The 18,412-nt window shown below is 31.1% G+C and overlaps 1 protein-coding gene across 9 annotated transcripts in view; it reads left to right on the top strand.

Moving 5' to 3' along the window:
- The window catches only part of LOC118183599 (grainyhead-like protein 1 homolog), a 177,725-nt gene that overhangs the window by 138,395 nt on the left and 20,918 nt on the right, over positions 1-18,412 (top strand). For 6 of the 9 annotated variants that reach the window (XM_085823430.1, XM_035353227.2, XM_035353214.2 and 3 more), the window contains 4 exons: positions 5,644-5,816; positions 7,081-7,172; positions 7,338-7,408; positions 16,499-16,652. In XM_085823430.1, coding sequence (XP_085679556.1) covers positions 5,644-5,816; positions 7,081-7,172; positions 7,338-7,408; positions 16,499-16,652 — 490 coding nt within the window. The remainder of the gene's footprint in view (positions 1-5,643; positions 5,817-7,080; positions 7,173-7,337; positions 7,409-16,498; positions 16,653-18,412) is intronic. The other 3 variants (XM_085823437.1, XM_035353233.2, XM_035353220.2) reach the window with 1 other exon arrangement.

The following is an 18,412-nucleotide window of genomic DNA, read 5'->3' as shown; positions in this document are numbered from 1 at the left end:
ATGGGAGTTTTCGTAATTTTCCCAATGTTTAACGTGAAAACGAGCCAGTTTCTCTTGAAACATCCTGCACGAAGACATCATTTCCTTCACGCCATTGGTCGGCCGACTCATTAGTAAAAAGAGCCAGAGTTTAGCACTACAATTTAGATTTCTTTAGAGAACCAAATTTCTTTTCATGAACTTTCTAGAATCTCATTTCTCAAAAAAGTCCCCGCCCCATGCTCTACGTCAACCCGACATACACATGGACCTTATAAGAAAGGTCTCTTATATCCCGCTCGCCAATATGTAATCCAAATCGATTCGCGGCTGAGCCGTACCGTAGATACAGTTAAGTTCTAGGGGTGCTGGCCGCACTCGAGTGGCTAAAGAGCCCGTAACCGCTCGCGAGTCGCGGTTTACCGACCCTTCTTTAGGCATATAACTCTCATTTGCCTTAGTCAATTATTTCAATCTAACGTAATTATAGTATAAAAATAAAATAAAGAATCATGTATCTGCGAATTCGCGTAACTTGGGGTACTATAGTATAATAACTCTTGTAATTAGTTTCTGATATTTGTTAGCATAGTAAATATTTGCTCCTGTAATTGTCAACCTGGAATCCGCTGAGATTTTGCTGTAGAACTAGTATCTCTTTAATTTCCGGGGGGGGGGATGATCATCCGTGATGTAAGAGAAAAGAATAAGAGTAATCTAGCTCCAGAAACCAATTTTTCTTAACATTTCTTATTCATAAGCAGTCAAAATAAAAATATGTTTTAAAAAAAATATGTTTTAAAAATCAAAAAAGAAAGAAAAATTAGATGCAGAATTGGTATATTAAACGAGAATTACCTGGACCGGTTTCGACAATGTCCACCGTACGATCTCCTTCAAAATGTGTTTTTTTTTTTTTTTTTAAGTTCAGTAATGCTGTTGAAACCGGTCCAGCCAATTCATTTAACATGTCAATGTTTTTGCTTATTTGCTTTTCCGCTGCTTATTTCGTTTTTTCTAAATATTACGTATTATCTAAAAATGGTCATTTTCGAAAGCATACTCTTTCAACAAATAAATTAGGACTCATTTAAGATTGCTTTTCTTTGACTATCATTCAGCAAGTTATTTTAAAATTTATAAAAGTTTTCTGCAAAGCTTTTAATAACCAACGCATTTCATATTCTTATTAGATTTATCTGAAACCGCCTGTCTGGAACTTAAAAATTAGAAGTTTCGGAGTTCTATAGAAAGCCATCAAGAGTCATGAGCTAAAATAATAAATAAATAAGACGCAAAATAAATAACTAATTAATTCAAAAATATTTGAAAGGTTTCAGATTTTAAATTACGCTTTTTTTTAGTCCAAAGGGATTTGAATCCCGAAGGCCTATTAGTTTCGTTTTGGCATTTTGCGTCGGACTCATAAATGTCGGTTCACTTTTCAAACTGTTGCCACAAAATGTTAGAGTCCTGCATTATATTTGAAGAAATTAAATAATGAAAAATCTGCATAAATGTATGTATATTTCTCGTATTGTGATAAAACAACGGTACATAGAGTCATCGAATTTTGAATAGCGTAATCCTCCAACGAATACGAGCATGTGGAAGACCAAATTTGAAATTTGAAATTTGTTTTATGATCGATTTCCTATTTTTTAAAACTTTGACGAATTTTTGATTAACAAACTCAAGGATTTCAAAGCGAGCAATGGCAACGTTGTGCAGAAAAAACATTTTTATCTCCAGCGCGTGAGTCTCTGTATCGGAAATTCTAAAGATATGCTCGTTTTAAAACTATTTTGCGATATTGCTGTTGCACTGGATCTTATGGTTTAAGTGCGAGGAACATGATATTTAATAAAGAAAGGTAACACACAAAATGTTAAAAAACGCCCCTTTGGACGTAATTTAAAATCTGAAACATTTCAGATTTTTTTTTTTTTTTAAATTTTTAAATTAAGCTTCCTAGTACACTTCTCACATCTTTAAAAAATATGATTTTGGCAACAATTTTCCTTTCTTATTGTTGCTGATAGATTTTTGATGAAATCGCATGATTTTGAATAGTTTCATTTTTTTTTTAGAAATATGGGTTTGGCAACAATTTTTCATCGTATTTCTTATGTCACTGTTTTTAAGAGATTGGTATATTTCATTGTCATTTATATATATAATACATTTTTATTGATGTTTTTGATAAAGTTGTTCTGCAGAGTAAAATCGTGTGCGGAATTTTTTTGTTTTTTGAGTTTCTTTCATGTTATTTTTTGCTTTTGCATGATTTTTTTTCTTCAACGGAAAGTTAGTTAATTTTTTTATTAGAATAATTAATATTTGTATTAAGGGATATAGCTTATTTCATTGTAATTTTTTTCTCTTGAAAATATAAGATAAAATATCATTAATTATACTTTGCTTTTCAGAATTTTTTGTTTTTTGTATTCTTTTATGTTATTTATTGCTCATTTCACTGTCTTTAAGATTTGAAAAGTTTTGAGTGATTTTTTTAATAAACAAAGTTCTTAACTTCCTTTATATCATTTGAGTTCTTAAGATTTTGCAAAGGGAAGTTGGTTAATTTATTTATTAGGACAATTAATATTTGTATTAAGGGATATTGCTTATTTCATTGTAAATTTGTTTTACGCAATAACTTTTTTTTATGAAGTTGTTCTGGAGAGTAAAATTCTGAGCAGTTTCTAAATTTAACGTTTCGTGTTCCCTTCAGCCATTTTTCCGGTGCATTTAAAAGCCAGACGAAGGCTGGCAGCAGTCGATAACAAAACAAATTCCAAATTCGGGCTGTCAGTTGCCTATATTCGGGTGAAAACGTATGTTATTCAGTATTGGATGACTCTAGGTACCGTTGTTTTATGACAACGCGAGAAACATACCTACATTTATGCAGACTCTTCATTATTTAATATTATTAAATATAGTACAGGGCGATGATATTTGGTGACAGTAATTTGAAAAAGCAATCTGACATTTATAGTGAACCAACGCAAAATGCCAAAACGAAAATAATAGTCCTTCAGGGCAAGTTTCCCCTTTGGACTAACAAATAATAATAATAAACAAAACAATAAATGAATTATAATTAAAATTGTATTAAATTAAATACAAAAACATACATAATATTAAAGTGCCATAAAAATTAAATAAAATAACAAAACAGGTCAAAAATAAATAAATTAATAATAAACTAAAATGTAATCATCACATCAAATAAAATAACAACACAAATGTCACGTAAGTAAGGAAGACACGTACCAAGGATAAAAGAAAAATTAGGCAATATTGCTCGTGGTCTGGGGGAAAATTGCTTCCTTATTTTGACTTCAGATCCATTTAAATTTTGATTAGATGAGCATAACGCAAACTTTCTTGATCAAGTGGGCATACCCCATGAAAATCGCTCTTCCTGAGGACAAGACTCTGACATATTCGTCACACGCTTTGATATATGAGTTTTCCTGGATGTTTTACTATTTTCAAGGAAAGCAAGAATTGAATAATAAGTACTTGAAAGTGCGTATTATTATTATTATTATCAATTTCATTAACTCTTAAACACTGGGATGATAAGCAGAAGTTTCTGTTAATATTGCGATTCAGCAGCGCAGTAACATACCAGAGCTGGTGTTATTTCAAACTGTGTCTGAACTTGAAATTTCATTCGAAAATTGAGAAATATCAGAACTCGGCTCCAGCTGAATTTAAGCTCAACCCCCGCCCCCTCTTCCACACATACACATCTCAGTCTCAGTATTTTGAGTTTCGTATATTTTTTCTTAACCTTTTTCGAATTAAGTATCCTCCCGGGGGGAGTGAGAAGAGGTTTATTTATTATACTTTATAGTTAGATCAAACGAAATCAAATCAGCGATCCTTCAGTTCACCAAACAAGTGATAATATTTTAGCTACCAATTTAGAATGAAAATAACTTTTAAATTGGAATCCGAATTTAAACTTGCCACCTGATCTCTCAGGTCCTAGCTTAACCAGTTAACTGTGATTGACGAGTATACTCGTCATGAAGAAGCGGCACGATTTTGTGTATTGACGAGTATAGTATACTCGTCAATACACAAAATCGTGCCGCTTCTTATATACTATACTCGTCATGCGTATACTCGTATAGTATACTCGTCATGCGTAAAATGAAATGGAAAGAGAGGTTTATTTAGTAAGTACTGTACATAATGACAACGTAATAGAAACAGAGAAAAAAAATATAAACAAAGAAACCGGAGCTAGTGATTGTTTATAATAAAAAAAATGGGTGAATGGATATGAGTGATGGAATTATCATAGCGTACTCTACAGCAAGAAAACGGCTCAAAAAGTACTACAAGAAGATATTTCTCCATTTCGTAGACATTATGTGTCTGAATGCATTCATATTATATAAAAAAAATAATGGAACCTTATCGCTTATCAACTTTTTGCTCAAATTTATTGAAGACACTTTTGCGACGTATGCAATTGAAAGAAAGAAATCGACACAAACTCGGCCATTTAGACCTAATATAAGCCAATAAAGCAGGAATCATGTTCCGGATTATATACCCGAAACATCGGGGGAAAAAAAAAAAAAAAAAACCTACGCGAAGGTGTTCGCATTGCTACAAACGTAAGATCAGGAAGAAATCGCGTTACTGGTGTTCGATTTGCAAAGTCGCATTGTGTATAGTACCCTGTTTCGCTGAATATCACTCCACAGCAGGATTTTAAATTCTTACTTTTATATGTATAATATTTAATTTCAGTTACAGTTATTCAATTACAGATGTTCGTCATGTTTGGTGACTTATGGCAATTTCTTCTCATATGTGGCGACAGAAATTAGTCGCCAAAACCATCGCCAGCTTAGCGATATCTCTCCAATTCAGCGAGTTAGCCGACTTGTCCCTGTAATCTTACTTTTCCGGCAGATTTTCGTCTCTTTCGAGCATTCCATGTTACATTATACGAAAGATACCATAATTTTAAAATGACTTCACTAAAACTATTTACATATATTTAAAATTCGTAGCACTATATATAAATAGGAATATATTTGTTATAGGAAAATAACTGATAATGAAGAATTTTTATGAGGAATATTTATTCTTGAGTACCTAAAAAATTAAACAGGAATTGTTTGATTCCGAATTTTATGGCCAAGCTTTATTGAAGCTTATTTCGCTTATCTTTTAAAACAAAAATATTACCTATTATTTTTTAACGAAAATATTACTGTAATAAAATTCAAACTTTAGCATTAATTCAGTTTCAATTGAAAAAGGCTTACTCATTTTTACCATAAAGTTTTCAACTTACCTTTTCCGAAACAATTCGACCTCTCAGAATATAGTCATGATATATGGACCTTGGCCGTAACTGATAAATTCCGAATCTTGGGCATAAAGTTATAGTTTGAGGATTATTCTTCGTATATGAATTGGGTATATTAGCAGTATTCGGTTTTAATCACGCAGGACAAGCACCTGTTTATAATGTTTAAATAAAATTATTGAATATCCATCTATAAGATATTTTCTAATATTTCAACATTATGATTCTCTTAATTTTGTTCTAAATGTTTTTATTCTATTATCTGGCAAAAATGTAGTTGAGGTCTTTGTTTTAATCGAATGCCTCCTCCATTCCAGATATTCGATTACGCTGAAATAACGCAAGCACAGCCCATACTGCAACCTACAGACGAGGACTCTTCAACGACGACCTCAAGAACTACACCAGTGCCATCTCCAGCAAGAAAAAATTCCTGGAACCACGAGTATGGCAGAAATGCAGAGCTAGACAAAGTCCAGATTCCTAAATTGTAAGAGTAATTCGTAAAGTCTTTGCAAACACTGCAACTTGTAGTTTCAAAAGTATAACATATGTTTTGTTTTCTGTACTCGTATTTTATGAAGTGTATCTAGTACTGTGCCCCTTCCCTACGTTTAATGTTTTTTCCAAAAGATAACTATTACGTAAACTGTTGGCTTAGGTTAGGCGTGTGAGTATGGAGTTAGTGTAAGTATATTTATATATACACGATCATGTGCTTGTAAGTACACATAATGTACGTAATTGCTCATGTTTCAATAAATTGATTTTAAAAGCAAGTTAGGAAAGAAATCGAAGATTTTAGAAATAAAAATTTATATTGATATAAGTTACTCTTAAAACCTGGCAGTGCCACCTTTCGTTTTCTGTGGTGAAAGTATGATGTTCCCATAGCAAAGTCACTTGACGTTTAAAAAAAAATCCCATAATCTTCGATTTTTTGTTTTTAATCGAGATGATTCAAGTCCAACAATGGTTCACAGACTCTGGTTTCAATCAATTCGATTTGTCTGTGCCATCAAGTCTCTTTTTGTGAGATTTATTTGGAAATTATGTGATACAATATATATATCTCGCACTTTTTCGCAAGGTTTAAACCCGAAACGGGAGAAAATACGACTACTTTATCGAAATTTTGGAAGAGCTACAACATCAGAAACGTTATAGAAAATATAGGCTAAGCATGACCGAATTAACGACAAGCAGTATGATTGCAATATAGAAGCACATCCATGCCACGATCATTTGTACAACTTTTTTTTTTTTTTTTTTTACTTAATTTGTTGAACTCACTAATAAGCATAAGTGGAAACTAGACAACAACTTGGTTTCAGTTAATTAAATTCCGTCAGTGTAACCCGAAACACTTCATTAGATGCAAAACGGCCTTACAGCTTTAATGGCTGGACAACTTACAAAATTCGCAAATTTTCGCAGTGTAAATAAATGTCGGGTATTTATTGGCGTTCATAGGAATTTAGTGACTCGAAGAAATAATTATATTTTAGCCCACGGCAGATGCGTCTCTGACACCATGCGATATTGGGCGAACAGCTTATTTAAATTAATTTTTTTACATCTACTTTTCGACCTTCTTTCGACAGACCACCTTTAATTCGGTAATGCTTAATGGCCTCCGTATTGTTAAATATTAGTTATTTTATACCGAATGTACTAAGAAGTTTAATTCGTTTTAGATTATACTATACGTCGATCATTAACAATATTTCTTAATATTTGTTTCTTTTCAACAGATTTTCCGATGTTGGTTTTCATTACTACTTAGAATCTCCTATTTCAACCAGTCAAAGAAGAGAAGATGACAGAATGACTTATATTAATAAAGGTAGGCAATTTAAATAAAAGTCTTACAACAAAATGTCTTTACTTATTGAATGTTATCAAACCTTATCTTCTACGATCTACCTTTTCATATCGCCATTAATAATCTAGTTTTTAATATTTTGATCACAGTTTGCTTGTAATTAATAAATTAAATTATCTGTCTTAGGTCAATATTATGGTATCACTCTAGAGTACATTCCTGATCCTGACAGGCCTCTGAGAAGTTGTACTGTAAAGGTAAGAACAAAACTTCATACGTGGTTTATTAAATAATGTTCGTAATTATACTTTTTTGTCATTATTTAGGATATGCGCGGTTAAAATGCTATTGCCCATAATAGGGAAATATGGAATTAAATAAAAGTATTCTTTTCCGTAATGAATATATGTACCTGATTAAAAAAAGATAATTTCTATAGGTATGATTTTTTCACTAAGTTTTTTGAGTAATATAAAATGTTACTCTTATAATCGAAATTCATCAACAAATAATTTCAAAGAAAAGAAGGTTGAGAAGATCTGCACTAATTTATGACGAAATCAAAATTTGTATTTACATGTTTTTAAATGTAATGCAAAAATGAAATTTAGAATAAACATAAAAATGGCAATCAGTTACGTTTCAATACGTCAAAATGTAATTTTTGACTACTTCTTGTAGAAATGGGGGGGGGGGGAGTGAGAAAACTAATAAAACGCTCAAGAAAAAATAAAAATATTTCAGGGACTTGACAATAAATGTTCATAAGCATGTTTTGAATGAAAAATAGTTCAGAGATTGGATTTGGATTGGACTATTCAATTATGGCAAAACACACGAGGGCTATCAGTCGAAAGGGATGGAGGACTTTCTAAGAGAAACTGTCTTGTATACACGTTACACATGGGGAAAACCACGAAAACGCCCATGCAGCTAGCCCGTTCGCGGGATTCGAACCTCAGACCGAACTACCAGTGTTCAGCATCTTTACCGCTCGGCCGCTGGTGGGCGCTAAATAGATCAGAAAGGGAAATATATTAAAATATAACATTCAACTAAACCTATACCGAGCGTTCCTAATAGGCCTGAATATAGTAAATTATTTACAGTTATTTTGCTTGGACAAAACAAATTATTTGCGTAATGCGCATAAAATAATTTATTCTTTTGATTATTGCCGAGTTTCTACAATGGTCGCCGATTAAAAGCAAACACAAGCCAAAATCAAAACAAAATCTGAAAATATTAATTATTTAAAATTTCAGTAATACCCTTTCCCCTTTAAAGCTTAATTTGTTTCAAATGAAGTGAGCGATTCTGAAGAACAGAATTGTAATAGCAACATGAAGTGGCAAGCAAGTATTTGAAATAAAGAATGCAGCTTTTCGTTAATCTAATTTTACGTTCCGTTGTTCAAAATTAGTACATCAGACGATAATAAGCACATTCAAAAATTCGAATTTCTCATCTTATAACATACTACTTGAAAATCTAGTTCCTATTCCTGCAGAGGCCTAAATATACTTAATTAAGGGGTGGGATATACGGACTGCTGCCCAGGGCGTTAGATTTAATAAGGAGTTAAATTCAATAGCTGTCAAAAATTTAAATTAATGAAACATATAACATTGTATATGATCTTTATATAATCAGAAATTTAAATTAAAGAAATATGTTAAGTGGATTGTTTAATTCGTGAATATCAAAAGGCGTCATTTATATCCTCACCTCCTTATCATTAAATCACCTTAGCACTAAAATGTCTTCATCTACCTTTAAAATAATCATTACAGACTCCGTCTTTCCGTTTCGTTCGCTGTGCCATGCAAGACAGTATTTTACAAGACATATACTTAGTGACTCTTATCACTTGCTTCTGAAATAATACTTCTTACACTAATACTCTGCGCTATATCGAAATCTGTGGATTTAGTTATGGACATAACATTTAAGCAAACGTTATGTCTGAAAAATGTCAGAATGATGAGAAAAATTTTTAGGACATCGTCATGTAAATGAATAAAATATTTCGTAACAAATAAAAATAAGCATTCATATAATTGCATATGAAGTGATAATATTCACTTAGGTTTATTATTTTTTATCTTTCTTCAAGGTAAAAATAAACAGTGAGAGAGTTCAACGTCCCTTCTCACGATTTCATGAAATTCGTGACTTCGAGTATTTAAATTTAAATAAAGCAGCACCGGTTCTCTTTTCTCGTCTTCTGTTCCATAGAGGGTGGAGAATACGTAGCACACAAGCGGGAAGACGACATGAAAAACCTGTTGGAGAATCGTCTATATAAAGAGAATTTTTTTTTTTAAATATTAAATTTGAAATGGATTTTTCTTTCTTATTTTGTCGTTTCGCCGTTGTCGTTTTGGAAACATATTTCACAGAACTCGTTTATTCTTTTCTTTAAAAGTGACATCCATAGCCTTAATGTGAATATAAACAATGGATGTTAATCGCAAAGTTTTCTTCGGCACATATGTTTTTTCCGTGGGAAAAACATGCGTGCTCAAATACGACGGACCGAAAAGATCTTTTGTTACAGGCGGATAATATTAATAATTATAGTTATTTATGAATATTTAGTATTTTCTACTTATTAAAAATATTAATTAATGATGAAATTATATATTTTGCATGTAAAATACATAATATTTTATCTACAAATTAAGACAAAATTTAAAATTCTGAATATAGTGTTACGAATTTTGCATTTAGTTAGATATTTTTACTAGAATTGTAGTTAAAATTGTTTTATTTTCTCGTGCAATGCAGCGCGTAACGAATTTTAAGAGAAAGTTACGCCGGGAAAGTAAAAATGCAAGTTAATAAAAGTTTATATCCGTATTTGATATTTAATTTGAATAAATGTAATTCATTAAAGTGTTAACTCTAACCGTAATTCTACGCTTTTTGCTTTCCGGAAATCTCGAGAAAACGGAAATTACGAGAACTTTTTCGTAATCGATTAAAAGGTTGGAAAGACATCTCAGCTCAGTTGTTGTTTGCGTAGCTGCTGTGGTACTTTCCCGTTTCGCCGGCGCAAATCTCGCCAAGCAGACTTTATTGGCGACAACATACAGTATACACATAAAAAATGTTAACAAATGTTAGTTCTATGAATTTTAATTTTGAAGGCATAAACGTTTAATATCGTTTAAAATTTTGTAAAATAACATTAGTTTAAGAATATACTATGTTTTCATAGTTCAACATCCTGATTCGCCGTTTCGTAACACGTGACCGCAAGTGATCTCATCTCACGTAAACGACGCTACAAAAATCTAAATCTCTCAGTAATTATCTACATTAATTTCAAGTTAAATCTTAATTTGGAATACAAGTTTAAATGCAAGAATTACTTCAGTTCGTACGAATAGCTTATGTAAAACCGCAGTATTTTATTTCGGGGGGCCATCAGTGGCCGAGCTGTAACGTCGCTGAACACTGGTAGTTCGGTCCGAGGTTCGAATCCCGCGAACGGGCTGGCTGCATGGGTGTTTTCGTGATTTTCCCCATGTGTAACGTGTATACGAGCCAGTTTCCCTTAAAAAGTCCTCCATGAAGGCATCCCTCCCTTAAGGCAGATAGCCATCGAGTGCTTTGCCGTAATCTAATAAACCAATAAACCAAACCAGTGCTTTATTTCGCTAGTGCATTCTCATTAGAATTGATGAATTTAACCCTTGTCTTTGCCTTTTCTATATTTTCGCTTTCGGGTGAGCGGTGTGATAATATCTTAACTTTCTGAAGCCGGCATTGGTACAACTGTCGTACCATCCATGCCTTCCCCATTTTAAAGAATCGCCTATCTGTAGATCTCTGGGTGGTCCATTGTCGCTGCTCAGAGTAGCCTCTGGCTACGCATTATTTCCCTCTTCTTATCAGTTTGGCGACATTTTAGCAAAAACCACAGCTTTCGTCTCGCGCCAATATACTTGAAAATCAAATAGAGGCCATCTCTTTCTCAATCTGTTTCATAATTTTAATGCTAATTTTTTTAGTACTGACCTTTGCTATGATTAAAACGTCAGCGATTTTGCACGCTCTTTAAGCTTACCATATTTAATGTTTTTTAATCATAACAGATAAGAGTAGATTAATATTTTAGATTTAATGCCCTTCTAGAAAATAGGTAAAACTGCTTTTATCGTTTACTTCCTTTTCATACTTATGAATAATAAGATTTTATTTTGACATTTTTTTGTGGAGTGCATAAAACCCTTAAGTTACATGTTAACTCTTTCAAAGTGCTTCTATTATGTCGGCAATTTTGTCTGATTTATCAGGAGATAAATAAGAGACAATTGTATGCATAATAGTTTTTGTGATTTTCATTCATTCAGTGATTGCTTTCAGTGATTTTCATTGATTGTAAATTAAATAAAATCAAATTATCTTTAGACTCTCTTTTAGGATGAGATCTGCCAAAAAGTATTTAAATATCAGTAAAGCTCACGTTACTTCTAAATTGAATCAAAACATCAGTTAAATTGTATAAAATTTCGGCCAGTTTTATTTGCTGAAATTCTTATACTCCTCAAGAGATAAAGGGAATTCAGACAAATAAAAAAATATCTTTAAAAAGGTTGTTATTTTGTCTGTAATAAGGTGTATGTCAACTTACTATTAAATGTATGAAAATTAGGATTGGATTACGGAAAAGAACGCGAACGCTATCTGCTTAAGGGGATGGATGCTTTGGTGTAAACCTTTTTAAGAGAAAATTGCTCGCATTTACGTTCCTGGTGGAAAACTCCACATGTAATCAATCCGTTCTTCGGGTTTGATTGGATTAATTTTGTTCGCTTACTGAATTACATCAAAGCACACAACAATTACCTGTATAAGGGGAGTTATGCCTTCGCGGAAGACTTTCTAAGAGAAGCTGGCTTGCATTTACACACAAAAACCGTTACACAAAAACCGTGAATCCAAGTATTTAGCCGGGATTCAAACGCGAGCGAGCTACAAGTTTTCAGCCACCTTTACCGCTCTACTGAAGAGCCCGTAAAAATATTGATAAAGGAAAAGTATTGAAATAACCGGTTTAATTTACTAACCTATATTTCTCAATCGACAGTACATAAATTACGCATATTGAGGGGGATTATTTGTGAATAAATAAACTGTATTACACTTTTCTCCACTATTTCCTATTACGATGGAATTATTGCATTTCAAAGTTATTTCTCAAGAATTAATTTTGCTCCGTTCATGATTTTTGATATTTCCAAAGAGAAAATTCCACACTTTAAATAAAAAAATACACGAGAAGATACTTTATGCAAAATTTGGCGTAAACGGTTTTCTTAATTTTGCTTTGAAAATATTCCAGGGTAATCGTTTTCATTACTGGAAGAAATATGAAAAACAGATTTACTACATTGTGTTAACACCCAGTATGTCCTTATTCTTTTGAAAACGTGAAATATTACTCTTTCTAAAATAAATTAGAAAATATATTATGTGCAAATAGAATATTCGTTGAAAATGAAATAGACTTCAACCTTTGGATATAACGATGGTTTTAGACGAAATTTCTACCCATGAAAAGAAATTGATGTATAATTAATTCTTCGTGAACATTTAAAGCTGTTCTCAAAATTCTTTTGATGATTGCATGTATAGGTCACGGATTTTTTTCTCTGCTAACATAAACAAAAGCCAATTTTACAAAGAAAAATTCTCGTTAAAGATATACCTTCTTTGCCTGATAGTCCAATGTAATATTTGTTAAAGTTAAATGATTAAACGCAACCAATGTATCTCGAATTTTGATTTTTATATTATAATAACAAAATTATCGAAAAAAGCAGATTTAAATCTCTGTTATTGTTATGTAAAGCTTTATTATTGCTGTAAGTTCATCTCAAAACCTAATTGTATTGAATCTCATTCTAATCATCTAATGGTAATAAATATTATTATTATTTCATTAAATTAGTCATTACCATTATTTTATTAATGAAAATATGTTATTAAAAATCGCATTCCAGCCTGCAGACTTACAAATCTAGTCCGTATTTACTATATTTTGTTCTCGCTTTCTAATTTCTAATACGAAAATACGCGAATATAAATGAAGAGTGAAAACAAAGTTAAAAAATTCACAAATTATTTACGAGATTGATTAGAAATCGTGAGTGAAATATAAACATTGCATACATTTTGTTCTAAATACAGTGGGTAAAAAAAGTATTTGCACACCTACATTTTTGTTTGCAATTCATAAAAAGAAGCATCAAGAAATAAAAAAATTGGTATTGCCAAATTAGAATAAGTTTAATCATCCAAAACAAACAGAAAAATTACAATAATATAAATAACAATGCTTTTTTGTAACAAAATTAAAATATCTCCTATCAAAAAAGTATTTGCATACCTGCATGAATACAAAAGAAATAAAATATATAAGAAAATTTCAAATAACTAATATTTAGTATGCATGCCTTTAGCATCTATTACTGCTTGTAATCTTGCTGGCATTGATTTAATTAAATTTTCTGTAACAGAAGCTCAATATTCGGTCACCCTTCAATAAGGGCTTGTTTAAGGGCAGATTTGCTTGAAATCTTCCTTTTTCTTATTTTTAAATCCAAAGAATTCCACAGATTTTCCAAAGGATTTAAGTCTGGTGATTGTGGTGAAGCGGCAAGTTTTCTGGGTACATTATAAAGCAACCACATACGAGTTATACCGGCAGTGTGCTTGGGATCATTGTCTTGCTGAAAATAGTACGGATTACTGATACCCAATTTTATTGCACTTTGTGGCAAGTTATCTCGCAACACATCAATATAGGTTCGAGCTGTCATATTCCCATCAATGAAACACAAATTACCAATTCCTTTGCTAGCCATGCACCCCCAAATCATAACAGAACCTCCTCCATGTTTAACTGTAGGTAACACATTTTTGGTATGAAAAGCAGCACAAGGTTTTCTCCAAACTAATTTTCTGCCATCTGATTTAAAGATATTGAACTCACTCTCGTCGGAGAATATGACATTTTTCCAGAAATCGATTGGCATTTTGATATATTCCTTAGCGAATTCAAGTCTCTTCAGTCTGTTTCGTTCAGTTAGGAGAGGTTTTTTCCTTGGTGATCTCCCATAAATGTGTGCATCGTGCAGGACATTTCGAACACTTTGGGCACAGATTTGAACTCCAGATGTTGAAGCGACATCATTGGCTAAAGTAATTGCACTAACAAATGGATTTTTTGATGCTTCTCTTATGATTTTTCGCTTCATTCGCAGTGAAAGTTTCTTTGGGCGTCCAGAGCGCAAGTTATTTGATGTAGATCCTCTTTCTTTATAACATACCAAATAGTAGAGAAGCAGACATTTACTTTTTTACCTATTTCTTGATAACTTAGGCCATTTTCACGTAAAGAAAAAGAAAAAAAAAAAAAAAAAAAAATTCTCGCAATGAAATCGACAATTCAGATTTCTTAGGTGCCATTACAATTTGAATCGGCAATCAACTGATAACGTTTCGACACCTTCTTTTATAGTCGTCTTACATATATTATTTACTGCGGGATGACTGTCAAATATAGCATAAAATGCAAATTTGCTAGAGTTGAGTTGAGTGTGCAAATACTTTTTTTGACATAAGCTATTTTAATATTGTTGCAAAAAATTTTTTTTATTAATATTATTGTATTTTTTGTAATTAATTTAAATGAATTGGCTTATTCTATTTTTTAAATGCAAATTTTTGTATTTATTAATGCATTTTCTTATAAATTGTGAACAAAAATGTATGTGTGCAAATACTTTTTGTACCCACTGTAAATTGTGCACTGGATATGCATCCAGTACTGCATATTTATTTATGCACTATTTATTTAGAACTTCATTTAAATGAAAGCAAAATAATCATCGAAAAAATTGCAAATCTAGCAACCCCTCTACTATGGGACGTAAGCGTCCGACAAACATGTCGGAAGGCTTAAGGCATAAAATTAAACTATCTGGTAAAAATTCTGGTATTGAAAGAAAAAATCACTCTGATAAGAAATGGCTGCTTTTGAAAATGAGGTGTAAAAGGTTGCCAGCGAGGATCATGGAGGTAAGAAAGGACTAACTTCCTCTATGGGGAAGATATTCCGTTTGGCATCAGTTGTAGCATTATTGGCGACTTTATCGCCTGCGCCGACAAAATGGAAAAGTACCGCTGCTGTCATTTTGAGATCGGATTAGCTTTCTCTGCGCTTTAAATTATGTTCTATTTAACGTTTTAGTAGTTTAAAATAGAACTACTGTGTGATATTGTGATATCGTACGAATATCTGTGAAGAAAAATTTCAGCATTTTGTTTTATTTCTTGTGATAAGAATACATTTTGTTAACTTTTCATCGCACTTGTGCATTCAATTGTTACGAACCCGTATGCACGCAACAATATGTTAAAGAATTTTATTGTTTTAAGACATTAGGTTTTTAGTACAATATTCGTTAATAAATATTAAAGTACCTCAATTCTGCCATTTTTTCCTATTTTTAATGCATCACTTTGGAAAAAAAAATTTAATTTCGTGTTATTTAAAAAATTTAATTATATTACATGTTTTCATATTGCATAAAACTTAACAAGTGTTGATTCCTTATCGAATAAAAATATGCATGCTTATAAAAGTCTTTGAAACTGTGTCACTCTATCAATAAGATCCAAAGATTCGAAGCTCTCCTGGCAGTAAGGTAAACATTTTAGAGTCCATTTAAAGTCTAACCATATCACAGGAAGAAAGAAGAAGGAAATTTTATGCATTACCTAACACTATCTTTTTACATAATTTGCGCTAAAGAGGTGCTGAATAATTAGGTCATAATAATTATTTGGTGTTATTTTATTAGAAGAGTTTGACGAACTATAAATGATGATATTTTAAAAAGTTTTTAAAAATTTACTATTTAGAAACTATGCCATTTATATAGCATTAATTATTAAATTTAAAGTGTAACAACTATCACACAAGCCTTTTGTAGCTAATTTCTGCACAACTACTTATTTTTGTTAAGTTCAATAAAATAAGTATGCTGCAAAAAGCTGCCTTTTAAATTAATAAGTATATTAAATTTTTTCTTCAAAATTTGAAATTAATTAAAAATGATTTTAATGTATTTCTATCACTTTCATTGCTGAATGGAATTTAGTTCAGAATACAATACTAGTACACATAGATGAAAGAATCTTTAATAAAATTGGACTTTTTTGACAGAGAGAGATGTGATCTTTTGGCTCTACTATTTTTGCAGCCCTAGTTGTTGCTAATTTTTGATGTAAAATTCAACTTCAATGGATGTTTTTTTCTTTTTCTGCAGTCCATTGTGATGCTTGTATTCCGAGAAGAAAAGAGTCCAGAAGATGAGCTTAAAGCATGGAAATTCTGGCACAGTCGGCAACATAGTGTCAAGCAACGAATACTTGATGCGGGTAAGAAGCATAGAAAGGAATTTTCAGCTTCCAATAATAATGGTATAAACTGAGAAGATAATTTCCTATATTTTCAGTATAAAATCTTAATAATAAATTAAAACCCACTCTTACAAGAGAGATGTTCTTCAGATGCATTCATGTTCAGAAATTAAATTTTAATCCTTCGTAAGGATACATCATCTTCATTGAAATTGACTTTAACTTCCGTTTTGACTATTTTTTGTTCGTCTGTGCTGAATATGCCCCTTATTTTTTTATGTCGTTTTAACTGTTAATTATTTTTAATAGCATCATATAGTATGAGGACATATAATTTGTATAAATGTAAATTCATAAATTACATATGGGCTACCAACAGGAAATTCATTTGTATGCATTGTTCAAGTACTTGACCTTACATTCAAATCTCAGTTATTAACTGCTTTATAAATGTAATTTACTTTGCAAATGTTATATGTTTTGAATTTTTATACTTATCTTACATTTTATTTTATTGCCTACACTGATGGATGTACCTGGTATGTGGCATATTTGCTAAATTTGAAATTAATTTCTTAACTCATTTACAAGTATCAGTTTTATTCTACTATAATGTTAATGTGTGATGCGCTTGAAATTTTTCAATAAGTATTTGATCTTTTAAGTAAATATATTATCTCATACAAGGACATTTAAATGGGCTAATGCTGCTAGCAGAATGAGCTGTTGAAACACGAAATAATATCATAGAATGATATCTTATTCATTATTGTTAATTCAATTAATAACATAATATTAAGAATTTTAATTCTGTAACTTAAAAAATATTAGCAGAAATCAATTGTGAAAAATTTTATTGAAATCAAAAGAAAAAATTTTAAATAAACTGAAAAAATTATACTCTACATATAGATGAAGAGTGACTAGAATTACAAAATATTGATATTGGATTTATTAATATGCATGAAATTTCTTGTGCAGTTCTGTCTCCTCAAATACACTTATCCCTTATTTTAACAGCAGTCACTTTATGAAGCTTTGCTTTTATGAAAGACATAATTTATTATCCTTTTCAATTAACAAAACAACTCTAAAGGCAATTTTTACTTTTTGAAGAAAGGTTTCGATAGAAAGTATAGATCAGCATTTAATTTATGCAATCATCACAAAAAATTCTGCCTAATTGTAATATAGCATATGGTTTATGGCAATTTTGCAGTGAATTTTAATTGCCTGTAAGAAATTTTACAATAGGTGGAAACAATTTTTAGTCTTGGCATCCAAGCATAGCCTTAAATGTAGATGCAGTGATTTGATGGATATAAATGATGATAAATTTATGGAAGATATTCAATTTTTGTCTACAACATAATAAAGGCTATATATCTGCCACTATTAAATGTCTGGCGGCTCATTGCATAATCATAATTGGCCACCACCATTATGATTTTTGCATTCTCAATCTCATTTCATTTTTAGAGTTTAAAATTGCGTTGTACTTATGTTTTTTCTATTTATTTAATCTATGTATTTATCATATCATTAGCTCTGTAACTTTTTAAAAAATTTTTAAGTTTTTAAAAAGTTGTTCCATATATATATATATATTATATATATACGGAACTATATAATATACATATGTGTTAAAATTTAAATTTGTTTAAATATATATATATATATATATATATATATATATATTGGAATATGGTAGAATATTTAAAGCTTTTTCCAATGCCAATAAATGGTTATTGCTTCTTTATTTTATGGAATTTTGGCTTATGAAACATTTCATGGGAATGCTTTATTTTTGTAGTGAAGGG

The sequence above is a fragment of the Stegodyphus dumicola genome, chromosome 1, assembly GCF_044657685.1.
Source record: "Stegodyphus dumicola isolate Sdum_Otavi_A_Nest chromosome 1, ASM4465768v1".
Taxonomy (NCBI): Eukaryota; Metazoa; Arthropoda; class Arachnida; order Araneae; family Eresidae; genus Stegodyphus; species Stegodyphus dumicola.
Note: the sequence above shows the minus strand (reverse complement) of the source record. Positions and strands in the feature narration are given on the sequence as shown.